General features: G+C 38.4%; 1 protein-coding gene across 1 annotated transcript in view; it reads right to left on the reverse strand.

Moving 5' to 3' along the window:
- LOC107562808 (Down syndrome cell adhesion molecule homolog) overlaps positions 1-19,706 on the reverse strand; it is a 142,419-nt gene that overhangs the window by 48,319 nt on the left and 74,394 nt on the right. The window contains exon 4 of the mRNA XM_016247532.1: positions 2,809-2,955. Coding sequence (XP_016103018.1) covers positions 2,809-2,955 — 147 coding nt within the window. The remainder of the gene's footprint in view (positions 1-2,808; positions 2,956-19,706) is intronic.

Here is a 19,706-nt window from a genome sequence, read left to right on the forward strand (position 1 = left end):
CCGGAACTGGGAGCGATTTTAGTACCGGACTGTCTTTTTCGAGAACCAAATTAGCTCCTACTCCGGAGCAGGGTCTAACCAGCACAACTGGTACTAATCGTGATGTAAGTAGACATTGATTGGCCAAACGCGTATGAAAACGCCCTCACCCGCCATGATTTAAAACGCTGTGTAAACATACTGTAAACATTGTGTCAACTTATTTCGCAAGTATGAAGAACAGCGATAGATGGACGGACACTGAAGTGCAGGCACATGTAGCAAATGTAGCACTGCCAGTTGTCGTTGGAGATTCTTATTCCTCCTTTCCGTTCTTTCAATCGCTTTACGTATACGTCGACTTTCCATGTCCATTATTGTGAAACCCGCGAGACACAACAAAAACACAGCTCCGATCACAGCATCCTCCATCCTCTTGTTGTTAATGTTGTTTTTCTTTGTTTTTGTTTTTGAAAGCCGCACACAAATGACGTCGCTGTCGACCGGTTCCTAGTACACACTCTCGGTGCGAATGCAACCCTTTAAATGGTACTGGGAAAGAGTTTGCGCAAAATCGTCGCAGTTCTTTAGTACTGTACATTTAGTTCTGGAACTAAAGCGGTACGAAAGGCCCTATACACACCTTTAACTGTTGTCTTTAATCGGTTAAAGGTCATAAACATTTTAAAGTGCCCCTATTATGCCATTTCCAATATTGCCTTTCATGTAGCATGTAATGTAGCTGTATGTGAAAGTAAACGATCAGCAAACTTGTAAAGCCGAAAGTGCACGATAAATAAAGTTATTGTCTCCCAAAATAAAGAATCGACTTTCTACAGCCTAAACGAGTCGTTAGTAATTCGAATCCCACTTCCGTGACGGCTACACATCACGGTGTAGTACATTTGCATAATTCCCGCCTATGTTCTACGTTGGCTGGAAGCGAACAACTTGACCCCGCCCACAAACAACGTCATTTTATTGACGACTGCTTCTCTAATCTCGGGGAGTTCAAAAAAAAATCTCGGGGAGTTCAACGCGGGATTCACTAAACGCTTGCTCTTGATAGATGGCTCAGTACCCTGTTTATTTGGACCAGCTGGCTCCACTGCATCACAAGTATGATAAATAATAGATATTTATATTTTCTATCGAGCGTTCAAAATACGGAACTATGGCAATGGGCGTATCGTTTCCGACACACGCTGTACACGGTAGACCAATCACAACAGACTGGGCCATCTGACCAATCAGAGCAGAGTAGGCTCACGGAAAGGAGGGTTTTAGAGAGACTGAATCTTAGAACTGCTAATCGTTTGAGAATCGCTGGAAAAGTAGGTGATATTAAATGCATATTTTGAGAAAACAAAGGCGTTTTTTGACCTTGCATGCATGTAATCCTATTGTAGGAGACTCCCAAAACAATATTAGGAACCTTAAAAATGGCATAATATCGGCACTTTAAGAAAAAAAAAAATTGGCACACTTGTGTTTTGTAAACCCTTATAACAGATTTGTATTAAAAACAAAGTTTTAATAGTTATCGCGTTTTGTCGTGAATGTAACTGACTTCGCCCAATCCAGTCTTATGAGAATTTGCACACGGCAAAAAATTATCTCCGCACACTGCAATTTTGTCTTGTTTTCCAGTACAAATATCTAATAGGATGTTCAGCAATCTAAATTATTCGGCCGAAAATAGCAATTTTCCCAAATTGATTCCCAAATTCGTAATGAGAATCATTTATAAATCTGCATGCTGTTGTCAACAAAAAGAAGCACTGAGATCTTCCTGTGGGCGTCTGCAAAAATAAAAGCCGAGAAAAAGCAACAACTACATCAACATTCATAAATGTTAGTGTTGTATTTTACTGTTGTTCTGTAAAATAAAATAAAAAAGTAAGACAATAATAATGATAATAATTACCCTACAACAGCTCTATTAATACATTTATTATAACATTCACACATAGTGTTCAAATTGGGATCTGTAATATATTCTAATGTTTTAAAAAGAAGTCTCTTCTGCTCAGCAAGGCTGCCTTTATTTGTACAGTAAAAAATACATGCCTGATTCCAATCTCAAAAATGGCCAAAAAAGATTATTTTACTAACTTATTAATTTTAAGTTAAATTGTGCTTTGTTGGTATAATGTCTGCTGGAATGTTAAAAAGTGTTAAGTAAATATTTTTAAATTGTTGTTTTGTAATTGAATTTTTTATTTGAAAAGCAGGACAAAACAGTAAAATATATATATATATTATTTATATTTAATTTATGAAATGGTGAAAATTGGCAAAATAGGTCTACATGGGGGGAAAAATGTGAAAAACCATGTTCGGTATTCGGCCTTCTGCCCAGTGTTTCATTTTGTTCAGCTTCGGCTTCGAACAAGAATTTTCATTTCGGTGCATCCCTAATACCTAAACATTCTTAAATCAACATACATTTACTCGAGAAGCAAAATGACTTGAAGGGATAGTTCAACTAAAAAAATGGAAAATGGAAAGTGGAACTCCACACTGCATCATGATGTTGACACTACTGGTTGTCACTGCGTGAGACAGACAAGTTACTTGTTAATGGAAACTTGTTGCGTTGCATGTAGTAGAGTGACTGTTTAAATGATACTGTAGAACAATCTCTTGTACCTAATTGCTTAATCATTTTGTTTAACTTTTTTAATATTAAATTTAAATTTGAAATGCAAAATGTGTAAATAATTCTCATGTGAATTTTTGACCAAATCACGAAGCGCTGGCATTTATCTGTAGATATATGAGAGAAGGTTTATGTGAAGCCGTGACAGCAACACAAAGGCCCCTCACCTGATAAAAGCAGTCGGGCACTGTTGCTCTGTCTGGTCTCCCCTGTGTATCGATGCCGCGTGGTACAGCGATAAATATTCACCGCATCCTCTGACTGCACATCCTGAATATACAAGGCCCCCATGGATGTAATAAGATATCTTGGTCCTGAAAAAAAAGAACAAAATATTGTGGTTAGAATCGCTAACCCCAATTAAAGCCATATAACATGCTGTACTATGTCATGTGACTTCATATTCCATCAAAACCAAATGTATGTAAAACATTTATTGCTTTTATAAGATAAGAGAATCCACACGTGATGTCTCTTTGAAGCCAGCGCTGACAGACCTGAGGGAGCGGAGTATTGAACTACTGGACGTGACTGTTTTGCAACTGAGCCAATCGCTCAGTCATTCGCCCAGAGCTTGAAACAGAAACAGCTTTCAACAACTGCAGCCATTCTTACAGTTCACACATACACAGCCAGAGAAACGTTACAATTATGATTGTTAGTTCTTGAAATCTTTTTCATTTATTTTCAGGATTATATTGCGTACACTAAAATGACTGCATAAATGGACACAAATGACTGTGATGTTGATGCCTATGAGATGAGAAATGGATCTTGTGGTGCACAGGGGTTGAAAAGAGAGAGGGAGACACAAAAAAGGAGAAATAGAGTCTGCAGCTATAGCAAGCATTGACCTAGTTAGAAAGGAGAGTCCAGGATTTGATACCCTAGAGGGGGTTATAGCTCCTAGTTTACATGCAGTCGCCTGAGACCTGCTACCAGCAGTGCAAATGGAAAACTGGGTAAACGCATCTGTGCACTGCTGTTTTGAAAAGGTTAAAATTAGAAAGGGGGAAAAGGAATTCAAGCACGATTCTTAGATTAGCTAAGCTGTGTTGTGGAATTTGAGGATCACATCATTTCACAGCTTTTTTGTAAATGGGCCATTTTTCAGGAAGCGATGATTATGATATGTAGCTATGTTTCCATCCAAAGATTCGAATTAAACGTATATGCAAAACTGGAATATCGCATAAAACATATGTCGAATAAAGCATCCAATGAGTCAAAGAGAACAAAATCGTCACTTCCTGGTAAACTGTGGCACTAAATATAACCAAGGATATTGGAGGAGCCACTTAATATAATCATTTTCTTATATGATACAAATTACTTGCACCTCAGAGTGAGCAGACGTGACACAATAAATGCTGTCAATGCTTTCCGAGGTGGATGCCTGCTGTTTGGGAACGCAGTCGTGTAAGACAATTATACAGAAATACTTTAACGACAGACTTTGCTCAGGCATTTCAGAATGACCATAACAACATATAGATGCTGTGAACGAGATCGGTCCGCTGCTAGTCAAATTATCCCGTCTCATAGTGCAAAGTCACATGACTTTTTCGAAGCACATGGAGGAATTTATTCGGTAAATGTGTTTCCATCATAGTTAATGCGCATTTTTTCTTATCGGATAAAAACTTTATCCTACTCAAATGTGCGCATACGTTTTTTTATGCGCATTTTTAGAATTTATGGGCATGTTGGCGTTTCCATCAAGTGGTTTTTTATGCGATATTCCAAAATGTGCATAAAAATAGGTGGATGGAAACGTAGCTTGTGAGAGCTTACACACTTTCAAATTCAAGAGAAACATTTTGATCTGCCATAGAATAGAATACAGGTGCATCTCAATAAATTAGAATGTCATGGAAAAGTTCATTTATTTCAGTAATTCAACTCAAATTGTGAAACTCGTTACCTGTAGAATAGAATAGAATCCAGGTCTGGTAGAATTTCCAAAACCACACATTTACACAAGCACACATTTTTTGACACCACCACACACTGTTTGGATGTATTAAATATCAAGCCATGTGTACAAATACACACAATATCTTTGAAAACCCTCTCTTTTAAAAAGAAACTAAAACTGGCAAAAGAGAGAGAAACAATACCATGGTATTACTGTAGAAAAAAAAACACGTCACACCTGACTATAAGTTGCACCAGGTTACAAAGCATGGATAAGTCACACCAGCATATAAGTAATATTTCTTTATTACATTCAGAAATAATGAAAAAAAAAGGAAATATAAATTCCGGGCCTAATTACATATTTTAAAGCATAACTGAAGCTACTGGCATGTGGAAAATGCACTGCAAATAAACTTTGGCCCATGTTCCTCTTTCATGTTTTACGTGCTTGACATTAATTGCATATTACAGTATAAATCACAACATGTTTCAGATGATAAAAAGATGACATAGTCAAAAAAAAAAAAAAAGTATTAGGGTTATTTTGAAAAAAAAAAGTATTAGGGTTATTTTGCCAATATAGCCACTGTACTGGTATGTGTGTAAGATGCTTTATTTAATGTCATCTTCATTTATTTTGTCTTTTCATTTCAGAAATGTAATGCATTTTGTGGATAATTATTAGCCATTTACTTAAAGTAAATGTATGAAATTAAGGTTCATGTCATGACTAGGCCTATATGGAATCTGCATCCACATTATTCAGTTATTTAATTTAATTTATTTATTTTGTATGTTACAATATGTTTAATTAATACCAACTTTAAGGATTACACATCATAATCAGCAGAGAAAATGTGTTTTCAAAGGCCTATAAAATGAAGAATTTATAAGGAGGCACACAATTTGCCAAACAAAATAACCTAAACATAAATTCAGGATCATCTCAATTGACCAACTAACAACATATTTAACTCCAATGTCGTCTGCTGACGCTCCACGTGGGTGACAGAAGGCTGGACAACATGTTCCCAGCTAATCAATGTTAAATCCAGGATGCAGACTGCCTGTTCCTCAGGGGATGAGAGCACTAATCAGTGATGATTAAGGTCAGAGTTCCTGGTTAACCTGGACTTGGATTTCTCAACCTGCTCACCACACCCTCCTGCCACACGGCCGACGCAAGACCATACTGAGACATGGAGTTTGAATACAAGTTCCAGGACATCATTTAAGGACTAAATGGGTAAATCTCACAAAACTTATCAAGAACATGTCCATCTTTCATTTTGCAAAATCAACAGCAAGAAATAAATTATATTTAGCATCAAGAAAATGTTTAAATTAACACTGTTTATGCAGTTAAACACATATTTATCATCCGATTTATATCATCCATCCTTTGTCTTTCATTCTTTTTTCTCTTTACTCTTTTTCCAGCACCCTTCTCCAATTGTTAGCATGAATAATTCATTTGCAGTGCAGTCCCAGTAGTGCACCAAGACACAACACATTAACCTTTTCCACTTCACAACCATCTCCAAAATTTGTCGAAAATGACATTGAAAAATATCCAAGATATTTTGGGTGTATAAATGAACTAAAAGCTCACGAAGTTGAAAAGACTGAAATTTGGTCCCTCAGTTTCTACCATGCGATGCATGTGTTTCATGACTCTGCTGTTTGGGTTGCGTTTATGGTCTTGTGTCATTCAAGCAAACAGACAGCCTCTCATATTTCCTCCATAAATTATTGAATTGTGTTGCAAACCATGCAAAAAAAATGACCGGCAGCCACAGAAATGATTCATCTATTTTTCAAAAGGATAAATACATTGTGCATGATGTGCCGTATGAAATAATCATGCATCTGGAGTGAGGCTGATACTGCATTCTCTGTGCATGATTTACTGTGGATGCTTGGTTAGTCAACATGGAAATAAACTTGCTTTCTTAATTCAGGTTGAATTTAAATTTAATGCAAAAGTGTCTCCTTGATATTTCTGCTGCAATATCAGAACCCCCCCGCACAAAATAGGACTATTAATTAAATACTCATAGCAGTGCGGATCTGGACCCGTGCAAGTCATTGCCAGAATAACTTGTGCTCCCACAATGCAACTGTTCCAACTCAGCAGGGTGCCTGAGTTGAGAAAGCAGTGAACGTCTCTTTCAAAGACAGATAATATGAATTCAGAGGCCTGTCGTCTCTGGACTAACAACAGGAGATTTCTGTTGCATGCTGGGAAAGTGGGGAGAAAGCGGGAGCATTGAAATTCATTTCAAATCCAGTGGATTACTACACACGTCTGTGGGCAAGTACTTCAAAAGCGCACACAGGATGAATTTCAGACAAATCGAAATGCCTAATGAGCCACTAAAAGCACTAAGTTCGAACGTACAGGCAATAATTGATTATAATTTATCCTAAAGAACGGAGATATCCCAAAATCCTGGTCATAAAACAGTACAAAGTTCAGACAGTGGCAGGTATTAACTTAGTTATAGCAATTCGATAAAAAAAAGCTGTATTCGGTAGCACAGCTCTCATGATAGTTTCATTGATATTATTAGCGGAAGTGTGCAAGCTGAAGAGGAGAGCAAGAGCAATCATGACCCAATTACAGAGCTTGCTCAACTAGGGCAATTAACACATTTATATCAAATGAGTTCAATTAGTGAACCAGGTCCTCTCGAATGCGTTAAGAGACAAGAGGATATTCTGCTGTGCCAAGCGTTGGCATTTAGCGCAAGATAGCAAATGCTAAAAGAAAACCTATCTGCTATACCCCACAAATAACCAGTGCTGACTCAAGATTCTTGCATTTATGCAACATTCATAAATTTTTTTAGACAATATCATGTTTCTTTAATTAAATTAACCGAGGCTAACCGAAGCTGAAATTTTTAAAAAAAAACGAGCATCACAAGTGTAATGTTTTTTCTGACATAAAAAAATCCTAGCTTTTAAAAATTATTTATTGCAGGACTATTTTGTTAGGCTATTTATGAGTTTGTAAAGATGTGGAAATGCTGTTTTTAAATTGTAAGTCATGATATAATTTAGTTGAAGAAATGATAAAAACTGCTAGGTTATGATGACTTTAATGTATGGGAAAGATCTGTAAACATCTTTTGTACTCCAGAAAATGCTCGGATTGGTCCATAAATGCTTGTGTTTTCAGCTGGCACAACATTTTTGAAGAGTTTGAGAATAGTGACATGTCAGTAGGTAGCATACATGAGGACTAATCAGACCTCCTGTAAGACTTGATATCAGATGCACAGGCCCCGGATTTTAATAGGGTCTGTTCTCAGCGATTACACTCATACAATTCGATCAGTGCCAGATAAGTATCAGCATCTGAGACCAATCTGTGGAGGGGAAATTAACACTGATGTAATAAGTTCCATTCGTCATTATTAGAGAGACACACTGACAGCTAATGTCATCGTAACCCCCATAAAGCTCACAAGCACACATCAAAACGAGTCGCTAAAAGAGCATGCGTGGCTCTTTGTCCTACCCCAACAAAACTAAGTGTAAACATTGCGGCTCCACTGCACCAGCTTCCCGATCTGGGGTGTCTTTCCCAAAAATATCATTAGCCAGCTATATTACGGAGTGTCTATTTACACTAAGCGCAAATAGTCCACCTTGTTGGCAGAAGCTATTCACACTAACTCCACCCACCAAAGTGTGATTGGGTTAGTCAACACTACAAAAGACATTCATCTTATCTACAGTGGCATAGATGGTAAAGTGCGTACTGTAGTCTTTTTGACGCAATCGACCCAGGTTCTTTTGCCGAATTTTTTTTCTATCCTTTTAAGATCTCTTCACATCAAGAAAGGCAATAATCAAAAAGTTGAAAATAAAGTGTCGGGTAGTGTTGTAGGGTAGGTGTAGGAAGGTGCCAATAAGGTGGCATCCATTTAATAATTTGAATTAAAATGATAATTTACACTCAATACGTTATTATTGCATACTGCTTTATAATGTACTTCAATACTGAAGTGCAGATGATTGCCAATGTTTGCAACAAGTAGTATAAATAGCAGAAAATCCTGCTATTTTAACAGTGTGAATAGAATCCATTGCTATTTGCACTTAGTGTAAATAGCCGCTGCCGCTATATTAACAAGTAGCATTTTCTGAAATTATACATTAGTTACAAACTTACATCAAACTGTGATGCATGCAAAGCACATGACGAATACATACTGGTTGTTAACATGATTTAAAAAAAACGAATGTCTTTCTGTTACTTGTGTAAATAATTTATAATAATCTGACATTATTTGTGATCTTAAATCGGTTAAATAGTAGAAATTATTATTCCACCACCTGCACGTGACGTCATTAACTATGGTTCTATATAGTTGAATCTCTGTTGAATTTTGTTGCATTTCCCTGAGAAACTTTGCATTCTCTTGCAAATCATTTGTGATTTCTTGCAAAAAAAAACTGAAATATGGTTGGTAATCCCACCTCATACTATTTGACGCATTACATACATTTTGTAAGTGAACGCAATGTTTCTTAGGTAACGCAAAAGTTCAAAAGCATTGAAATTAAATTTTCACCCCCTTGGCATTTTTTTCCACATCTGTAGTCATAACTGTCATAACTAGCTTGTTCATTCATTCTGTTTATTCAACCAATGAACGGCAGATGTTGGAGTGTTTTGGACACCTGTTTGAAAACAGTCATTATATTTGCACTTTCCTTTTGTTTGCTGCAAATAGTCCAAACACTACACACTTCACCTTTAAAGAAAAGGCATAGCAGGAACAAGCAGAGGCGAACTGAGGGTATAGGCCCATTCACACCAAGCACGATAACTATAAAGATAACGATAAATATATAGTTCTAAAAATCGTTCTCAATATTAAAGAATAGCATAGTTCACACCACAACTATAACGATAACGATACAGAGGAACGATATCGTTGTGATCACTTTCAAAACGATTTTGTTTCCAGCTGATGAACGATAAAACACTGACAGCCAATCAGAATCCATCCTGCTGTAACGAGCTCAAGAATTTAAAGCGGCAGACGCATGTGCGCTTAGAATAAACAGACAATATCGTTCGCTGGTGTGGACGCTAATATCGTTATCTTTATAGTTATAGTTCTTGGTGGGAACGTGGCTTATGAGTTTGTGTATGTGGAGAGAAAGTGTAAGCAAATGACACACATGGCTTCATTATACTAGAGCTTGTTAAACACTACCTGCAGCCTGAGGGCATGTCCATCTACCTGGCTAGCTGCTGTCTGTCTGACAAGAGCTTGGCTATTTCCAGATCTGCTGTACACCCGCTACCTGACTGATGCGATCATTTGCCCAAGAGCATTATCTCCCTCTTATACCTTACCACTCGGCCACCACTTCCTTGAATGTGAACACTAACTAAAACACCAAGGTTTGTTGTTAGGGTGGCCAGCTAAATAGGAGGTGTGCATCATCTGGAAAGTTTTCTGTTCTGTTTTAAACAATATATACAACAACAAAAAAAGACAATAATAAAAATTAAATAGTTGATTCATATAAAACATGCTTACAGCTTCATGTCCACTGATGACATCACAAGCAGCATAAATCTGGTAAAGAATCTATCTTTTCCACTCGCATCATCTCAGCTGCACAACACCTTTCTGAATGACTCATACATTTGAAAATATATATAGTCATCCTACAGTGTAGTCATGAATACACATATTTCTGAGATTCCATATCTATTCAATGTGTCTGCAATACAGCATGAAAACATTCTGTAATGAACAACTTTCAGCAGTTGCTCACAACTTTTAGGAGGATTCTGGACATTATTCCACTCTTTCACAATTTTTAGCAGATGAAAATACAACATGATATATTCCAGATGATACGTTATACCACTATGTCTCTGCATTGTAACATCAAATCCAGATCTTTTGCAAGTTGCATTTTCTGAATATTATATTATATACGTCCTAGTCATTAAACATTTTAAAGGTGAAATGTACCTATTCCATATGTACATGCTAATCACTTGAGCAAGTTATGCCATATGCTCAGCTATAGTCAACTTCTGTTACAGCAGCACAGAAGGTGGACTGACACTTAACAAATGACAATAACATTGTCAATGTATAGGAATTCCTTTTGCAATAGTTAGTAACACGTTGATAAGTGATTAGATTCATGTAGTTACTCAAATTTCCCCAGGTCTTACTAATGAGCTCATGGAACGCACTTTATCAGTAGATTCGTTTGACAAGAGACAGGGTCAGCTCCATTACAAAAGCCAGGAAAAGCCTGTAAAAATGGACTTAATTTTTAATTGAAGAGGTTAGAGGGCATTTTTGAGACAATTAGTCTATTTCTGCAGTCTTAATCTATTGTAGCCTTCAGCTATACAGTAGCTCCTTTACAACAATTTCCTTTTCCCTCCTTTCCAGATGATTAGTCCTCCTCTTCTTCTCAACATGTGATAATTACCGTGGGCAAAAACATCTTTGATGGAGCCTCAGAATTTCATAAGAGCACATGCGGTTTTGAAACAACGGTAAACGAGAGAAAGGAAGTAAAAAAACATTTTTTGTGTGTCATGGCATATAGTCGTGGAGAGCTATTAAACTTTGTGATATGTGACATTAAACAAAGGTCACTTCCAGAATCATACAAGAGCTGGAGGAATGCATTTCCCTCTGGGGCTTAACATGTTAGGTCTGTTCCAAAATCAAGTCAGCTGCCTTGCTGCGTACGTAGGAAGTTAGCTTTGAAGTCAGCCCCTCCCTGGCGCATCCCCTAAAACAGGACCTGCTCGGCACCATTTGGCACAGACCTTTGGAACCTCCACGTGTGGCTCCTGGATGGGACGCGGCACACCTAGCTGATCTGTCACCTGCGGTGGTTAACATGATCACTCAGGCTAGAGCTCCCTCTACGAGGCAAGCCTATTCTCTGAAATGGAGTCTGTTCACGAACTGGTGTTCTTCTCGCCGAGAAGACCCCCAAAGATGCACGATTGGAGTAGTGCTTTCCTTCCTGAAAGAGATGTTGGAGCGTAGGCTGTCACCCTCCACCTTGAAAGTGTATGTGGCTGCCATCGCAGCACATCATGATGCAGTGGACAGCCGGTCCCTAGGAAAGCACGATCTCATCGTCAGGTTCCTGAGGGGTGCCAGAAGGTTAAATCCTCCTAGGCCACCCCTGGTGCCCTCCTTGGACCTCTCTTTCGTCCTGGCAGGACTTCAGATGGGTCCCTTTGAGCCGCTGGATTCAGTCGAGCTTAAGTTCCTGTCTGCTAAGACAGCGCTCCTGACCACGCTCACTTCCATCAAGAGGGTCGGGGACCTCCAAGCATTTTCGGTGAGTAAAGAGTGCCTTGTATTCGGGCCGGCCTACTCTCACGTTGTCCTGAGACCTTGGCCTGGATACGTGCCCAAGGTTCCCACCACTCCCTTCCGAGATCAGGTGGTGAACCTGCAAGCACTGCCCTCAGAGGAGCAGATCCAGCCCTTGCGTTGCTGTGTCCCGTAAGAGCACTGCGCATATACGTGGATCGCATCCGGAGCTTTAGAAGCTCTGAGCAGCTCTTTGTCTGCTACGGAAGTCATCAGAAAGGGAAGGGTGTCTCCAAGCAGAGGTTGGCCCACTGGATAGTGGACGCCATCGCCTTGGCGTACCAATCCCATGGCGAGCCGTGCCCCCTGGGGGTGAGGGCTCACTCCACAAGATGTGTTGCCTCCTCCTATGCGCTGGCGCACGGCGCCTCTCTGGCAGACATCTGTAGAGTTGCGGGCTGGGCGACACTGAACACCTTCGCGAGATTCTACAGTCTCCACGTTGAGCAAATTTCTTCCCGTGTGTTGGGTAACGGGTAATCGGCAGGAAGAGCTGGCCGGTGTCACGCTTGCTGCGCCATTCCCCCTCTCCCGGGATGCGAGCACCTTTCTCCTCCTCCAGTAAGTTCCCCGGACGGTGAGTATCCTCCAGCACCCCCGGCAGTCAGACTGGCGCCAGGCCCAGTATCTGTGTTAGTTTGCCCGGGTCTCCGGTCAGCCCCTGTACTGGGCTAGGTGTCCATATGGCTTTATTCCCTGCGGGCAATCCCTTATGTGTTTTCTTCCACGGTAAGGTTTCCCTCTAGGTAAACCTGTGTCTTCCCTTTGACAGAGTGTTCTGTCAGTCTCTGCTGGCAGTTGCTCCATCCCTACTCTCAGGTAGGATCTTCCCCAGAGACCCATTCCATATGTAGTACTGCCCCAGGCCTGGGTCAGTCCATATGAGAATCTCCACACATTACCTCTCTACGGCTAGAGTGTGGTCTCCGTAGCGCCCTTCTCCAGAAGGCTCACTTCCCCATCGTTCTGCCTAAGCTGTGACAACAAATCGGAAAGACTTGAAGCAAATCTTTCGTTGAAGGTCGAAATCCCTTCTGTTAAGAAATTTCTGTGGGGAAAGTAACAGCGGCTTGGCTATCTCCAGCAGCGATGTGTTCTCCTGTGGTCCCTGCGGGTACCAAGGTCAGCGAGCTTTTTTGCGCTGGGGCAGTGTTACATGTCACACGGCCGCTTGTCAATATTGGCTATGTTATGGGGTTGTGATGGGGTGCAGGTGGTGGTGCTTTCCAGGGCCCCATAATGTCGTCACGACATAACTCGTAGTGACCGACAGATAGGGAACGTCTCGGTTACGTACGTAACCCTCGTTCCCTGATGGAGGGAACGGAGATGTTATGTCCCCTTGCCACAACCTCGAACCATGCTGGCGGCCAGGGACAAGTTCTCGACTCCTCAGCGTAAAACCTGAAGAGTGGATGCACCTGTCGCCTATTTATACCTGTATGCACGGGGAGTGGCTCAGGTATGCAAAATCCACTAGCCAAATTTCATTGGCGTTTTCTCTTAAAGTCAGAGATGACTCCCAAGTGAACCCCCATAATGTCATCACGACATAACGTCTCTGTTCCCTTCATCAGGGAACGAGGGTTACGTATGTAACCGAGACGTTTACTATGGTAAAATACATGTTCAGCGACATCTTCAAAAGATTTTTTAATTTTGGCGCACTATTTTTCTATATAGTTTTTAGGTAACACTTTACTTGAAGGGGTGTGCATAAGACTGACATGACAGCTTCATAATCATGACATGACACATTTCATTAATATGAAGGAGGTTTTATGCACATTTATGACAACTGTCATTAAGTGTAATTCGCTCAGTTATGTAATTTTTAATGCAAATATGACATTATTTGACCTAACCCTAACCTAACCTAACCCTACCCCTACCCTTACCCCTAACCATAGCCCATAACAAAGATATCTCAAACAATGTCATCTTTGCATTAACAATTACATAACTGAGCGAATGACACTTAATGACAGTTGTCATAAACATGCACAAAAAACCTTCATATTCATGACATGTGTCATGTCATGATTATGTAGGTGTCATGTCAGTCTTATGCACACCCCTTCAAGTAAAGTGTAACCTAGTTTTTATATGGCAACTAGGAAACACCATAATACCATAATATTTTATGCTGGAAAATATTGGAACCACGTGTGTTACAACTAACCCTGCATTAGTTTGTGCCCCGTGTTCCTCTACTAAGCCTCATAGTGTGGAATTTACATTTTAGTTTAAGTAAAAACTTGCAAATGGCTGGTATAAAACATTGAAGCATCCAAATGAAGCAATATGTTGCTGAATTTGCACAATTGTATCCATTTTATCTCTTTGCCAGCACTTAGAGTTGGCCAAGAGTTAATGAAAGCTGCTAGTGGTCCAGACTCTGTACAGGCCACGTGGTCACACAATGCCTAATTTCAACCTCAATTTCCTCTTGAATGAATGGAGGCCCACCCCCATGCTCTCTGCCTGCCTTTTAATTGGCCTGCGTTAGATTCGCGCCATTAAACCACCACTGTTAATACAGAGCTCCCATTGGTCTTTTTTCTTCTTCCATTTGCTTTGGCAGAACCTCAAACCTTTTTATCGCTCATTTCCACACAGCATTCGCCATGAATATTTAACACTTCAGTCCTGTGATTCATAATACAGTGACATTTCCTTCTTCATGACTCAAACATATAAAGTCAATAGTGTTTATAGATGTTTGATGTTTTCAGTTTCATTTAATAAAATGACATGCAGTGATCAGCTACATGTGAAACTGCAATATGAACAATAGTTGATTATTTTGACTGATGGTTTGAGAAAGAAAAAAAATGGTAGGGAAAAGAATTGCATGCTAAGATTGAGAAACGCATCTGAGTGAGTAATAATTAGTCACCATTCCTCACTATTCCGAACAGCACAGCCACTGAAATTGACAAGTATCAGCCGCAGCGGTATGAAGCCTTTGAAATACTTCACATAAAATTCACAATGCCCCTCGCTCCCCCGGAGCATGTTGTTCAAGATGAAAGACTCTGAAACTGTCCGCAACCCCTCTTCCCGCATGAAACAGAGACAATACTCCAGCCATTCCCCACTGCATATGTTTATCCTCTTCTTTCATCTGTCAGTCTCTCTAAACCTCAAACACACACACAGCATATCTGCAGCCAGTATCATGTTTTATTGAGGCACTGTGTTATTGGCAGTGTGGACTTCCTTTGCAATGTAGCTTGTTAGTGCTTAATTACAGCCAGCAGGATCAATTATATGCAATCTGCGTTCATTTCTATGTGATTACCTCACCAAATCAGAATCAAGCTGGCGTGAGAGCACACAGAGGAAATCGGTCTATCTCTATGTACTTGGACTCCATCTTGCAAGCTGCGCAGGTTAACGTTTCTTCATTTGGCTGGAGCTAGAGCTCACTTGATCCAGGTCTCATCAACATCCCACTGTTAAAGGTGAAGTGTGTAATTTAATACTTTCTTGTATACCGGTTTAATGTGCAGAGACAGTGATAGTAAACCATTTCTAGGATGACTTTCTGAAAAGTGTCAGAAAGAACTGATTATATTGCTTATTTGAGATATATTATTGTAACATAATCCTGGCAAAGAGTTTCTGAAATATCAATCTTTCCATATTCAAGAAGACAAGAGTTGCACTATATTGAATTTTCAACATTAAAGCACTATCGAGGAACTGCAGTGAAAAAATGGTAACATCTAAATTAACCACTGATTTAGATGTTCAATTTGAACACTAAATCAACTTAAATACATAAATGCATACCAACAAAACTAATTTTATAGAGGTATAAATAGCTCTTTAAGATAACACTTGTATGTTACCACTTTTTACAGCGTGTTTGTGTGTGTGTTTTTTGGTTTGTTTATTTTTGATAGTAAGATAACCTGGCCTGGCTTACCTTTAAATAGCCTAATGCAATTTATAATTATTATTACTGGCGGTAGTGGTAGTATAGTACTAGTAGTGGTATTTATAGGCCCCTAACCCTAAGCAATTAACTTTCAGTTACCATTAAATGATTGTGCTACTGAAATCATGCAGCTTATTTAGGAGTAGTGTGCTATAAAATAGTTCTTACTTGTATAACAATTATTTTTGGTGTTGCCAGCAGAATCGAAACTACACGCTTCACCTTTAAGATATATATTTTTCTTCCAAACACTCACCAAGGCTGATTTCAATTCCTCTAAAAGAATGAAAAACGACTCTGGCCGCATGTTTTCATAAAGAAGTTCTTAACTGCCGCAGGCTGATCTAATTACAATCTTGCCTCCAGCTATTTGGTTTGATCTAAGTGTGCTTTTAACAGTGACTGCGTCCTCTCTGCATGTACTTATGCAAATCCCAGCAGAGCGCATACTCGTGCAGACAGCACGTCTGGAAGAGATCTCCTGCCCCAAACCCCTGTCTTCATGACCGTCTGAGACGGAAGCACAGTTATGTGTGATTATCAAACAAAATTAGCACTGTTTAATCATTCATAGCCCCGCTCTGTGCGATCTCTGTTTGTGCACGGCTGCTATGAATTAAACACGGCCATCAAAGACTCATTTAGCACCATTTAGAGACAGAGAATCTGCTAAAAACAAATATGACTTAAACTGCAGGATTATAGTCGACACCCAGGGGCGTCGCACGACTGCCGTGAATTGCAGCTTTAATATTTAATATTTACGGTTTAATATTGGCTGTATCTATTGCTGTGTGTAATGGTGACTTATTGCTCAGGGTTGCACAGCAAACATTTCATATGAAACACGCAAACTGAAGAATCAACAACGAATGGTGTTATTCAAAGCTGACGATGCCTTGTGTATTCTTATGAGACTGACTCACCTCAATAATAATAATAATAAAAAACTCTTTACAAACATTTGAGTGCCAAACCCATGGCAACAGTAAAATTAGAAAAAAAAGCTCTGCTTCTGCAAGGGCAACATAACTATAACAGCTAACCTGTATAAAAGCTCAAGAAAATGCACAGTACATTGAACATTTAAGACGAGAATCAACTGGTCCACTTGTCCCATTAGGGAAAACACAGAAGCCTTGGAACTAATTTAGCATGATCTAAAGTAGGATTTAAAAATGAATAAATAAACACATACATACATACTATTAATAACAGAAGACATTCATATTTTCAGAAATATCATTTTAGAAATGATATTGCGTTTTGCCATTTTTATCGTTTTTTTTTTTTAATGACGATTTAGTTTTGTATTTAATTTAATATATAATTTAACATTATAAAAGTAATTTTTTTTAATGGTTTTAGTTTTAGTTAACTATAATAACCTAGAAATAGCTGACACTGTGAACGATGAAAATAATGTGAACCAAGGGGGCATTTACATGACACCATTTTCAACTAAAAACTTTTTATGAGTTTTGGTCATTCATTTTCACAATGTTTTGGGGCCTGAACTTGCTACCTTTTACAAATTTGTGATTTTTTTTTTTTTACAAAAAATTGTCGTCACTCTAGTGAAAATTAAATAAAGTAAAATGTATTTGACATACATGTATTTCATGCTAAGTATACTACAAATAAATTTACGTATGTAAGTACTTAATAAAAATACCCTGCAATTTTCCATTTGGTATATTAAACGGGTATACTTAAAATCTGTTAAATTGGAGCAACTTATACTTAACGCACTTTAATTGTGCTAAAGTATTATTGAAGTCCAACTAAAGATATACTGAAGTATATGTGATTGTGCTAAAGTGGAACTATTGCAGGCATACTTCAGGTACACTTTAAATTTCTTGCATTTAAAGACTGATATTATTCAAAGATCATACAATCCTCATCGATAGTGACATTAAAACACATTTTAGGCTTAATATTAAGAAAAGTCAATTGTGCACAAGTAGTACTCCAAAGAAAGTTTAATTAAAATGTTTATATCAGTAAGTCTTGAGCGATATGTCAGTAAATATGTTGAACTATACTTAGTATGAATACATGCATTTTAAATACATTACTTTTTTACTAGGGCATGCGCATGCATACTGTATTATGTGTTCACATAGTATTTCTTTACAATGAGACATCACCAACTGTACAGTGGTTTAAGTAATTTTTTGTGGATCCATGTGAACGGGGATCAGTATGACATGATTGTCAGAATTGTAAGGAAAATGTTTTATGCTTTTAGGACATTGTTGTCATGTAAACATACCCTAATAGCTATTTAGCTGAGGAAAATAAAGCCTTTGCTGCGAGCCTTGCAAATCTTGTCAAGTTAACACAATAATTGTATGTAATAATGACAATTAATTATGGCAATTGCTAGATAATAAAAAATAAATAATAATTAAATAAACTAATAATAAAAATTAGCACATCAATTACCACGTCAAGACACACTTAAGGGTGAATTAAATCTTGTCCTGTTTAAAAAAAAAAATTCAAAATAATTCTCAAAAGTGATTGTTTTAGCAGATCAAAAAGAAGCATCACTCAACGTGGCTTAAGGGTTAGGGTTAGGGTTAGGGTTAGGCCTAGGGCTAGGGTTAGCTTTAAAAAAACATATTTGTGTATAGGATACATTTTCTAAGAGATGTAACGTGTCTGGAGGCTGGGCAGCCTGAACTTAACCAGAGGGCTTGACCTTTACTTCCGCAATCTATGTTGAATATGCACCATCAAAGTGACTCATGCATAGCCCAACTACAGCTGTGCTATGACACCATGTTGCACCTTTTGAAAATGAAAAGGCTAGGTCACTTAGACCTGCAGGACACAAGGTTAGAGTACTTGTGTCGTGCAGCATTCATTAAAATATCTTCTCCATATTCTTCAGCTCACAGACGAGGTCATGCCCATCTATATTTATTCCAATATGAGGGCTCTTCATAGAAGCTCTTCAATAGAGGAGGCTTAAAAAACTGAAAAGCAGCACATGAACATTACTGTATATTGTTTGTTTTTATGTGATTATTCATCAGGATTTTTATACATCATTATTGTGTAATTTCTGTACCATTAGTGGCACTACACTCTAAAAAATGCTGGGTTGTTTCAACCCAATGTTGGGTCAAATATGGACTAACCCAACTGTTTAACCCAATTGGGTTAAATTTTGGTTACATTTTTAAATGAGCTTTTTAACCCAACAGTTGGGTTAGTCCATATTTGACCCAACATTGGGTTGAAACAACCCAGCATTTTTTAGAGTGTAGATAGAAATGAAAAATAATGTTTCCAATTGTCTTTCCCAAAGATCTCCCTTATCTTTTACTATAAGCAGAATTCAAAATTCAAAAGTTAAGAATAGGTTAATTTTCAACGTATCAGATTTTAAATTGAATTGGCCACACCAACAGGAAGTTAATTTGGAATAACAGGATGAGGAATATACCTATTTGTAATATACGACACTGGACCACAAAACCAGTCTTAAGTCGCTGGGGTATATTTGTAGCAATAGCCCAACATACATTGTATGGGTCAAAATTATAGATCTTTCTTTTATGCCAAAAATCATTAGGATATTAAGTAAAGATCATGTTCCATGAAGATATTTTGTAAATTTCCTACTGTAAATATATTAAAACTTAATTTTTGATTAGTAATATGCATTGCTAAGAACTTCATTTGGACAACTTTAAAGGCTATTTTTTTTGCACCCTCCGATTCCAGATTTTACAATAGTTGTATCTCGACCAAATATTGTCTAACAAACCATGTATCAATGGAAAGCATA

The sequence above is a fragment of the Sinocyclocheilus grahami genome, unplaced genomic scaffold, assembly GCF_001515645.1.
Source record: "Sinocyclocheilus grahami isolate Dianchi unplaced genomic scaffold, SAMN03320097.WGS_v1.1 scaffold841.1, whole genome shotgun sequence".
Classification (NCBI taxonomy): domain Eukaryota; kingdom Metazoa; phylum Chordata; class Actinopteri; order Cypriniformes; family Cyprinidae; genus Sinocyclocheilus; species Sinocyclocheilus grahami.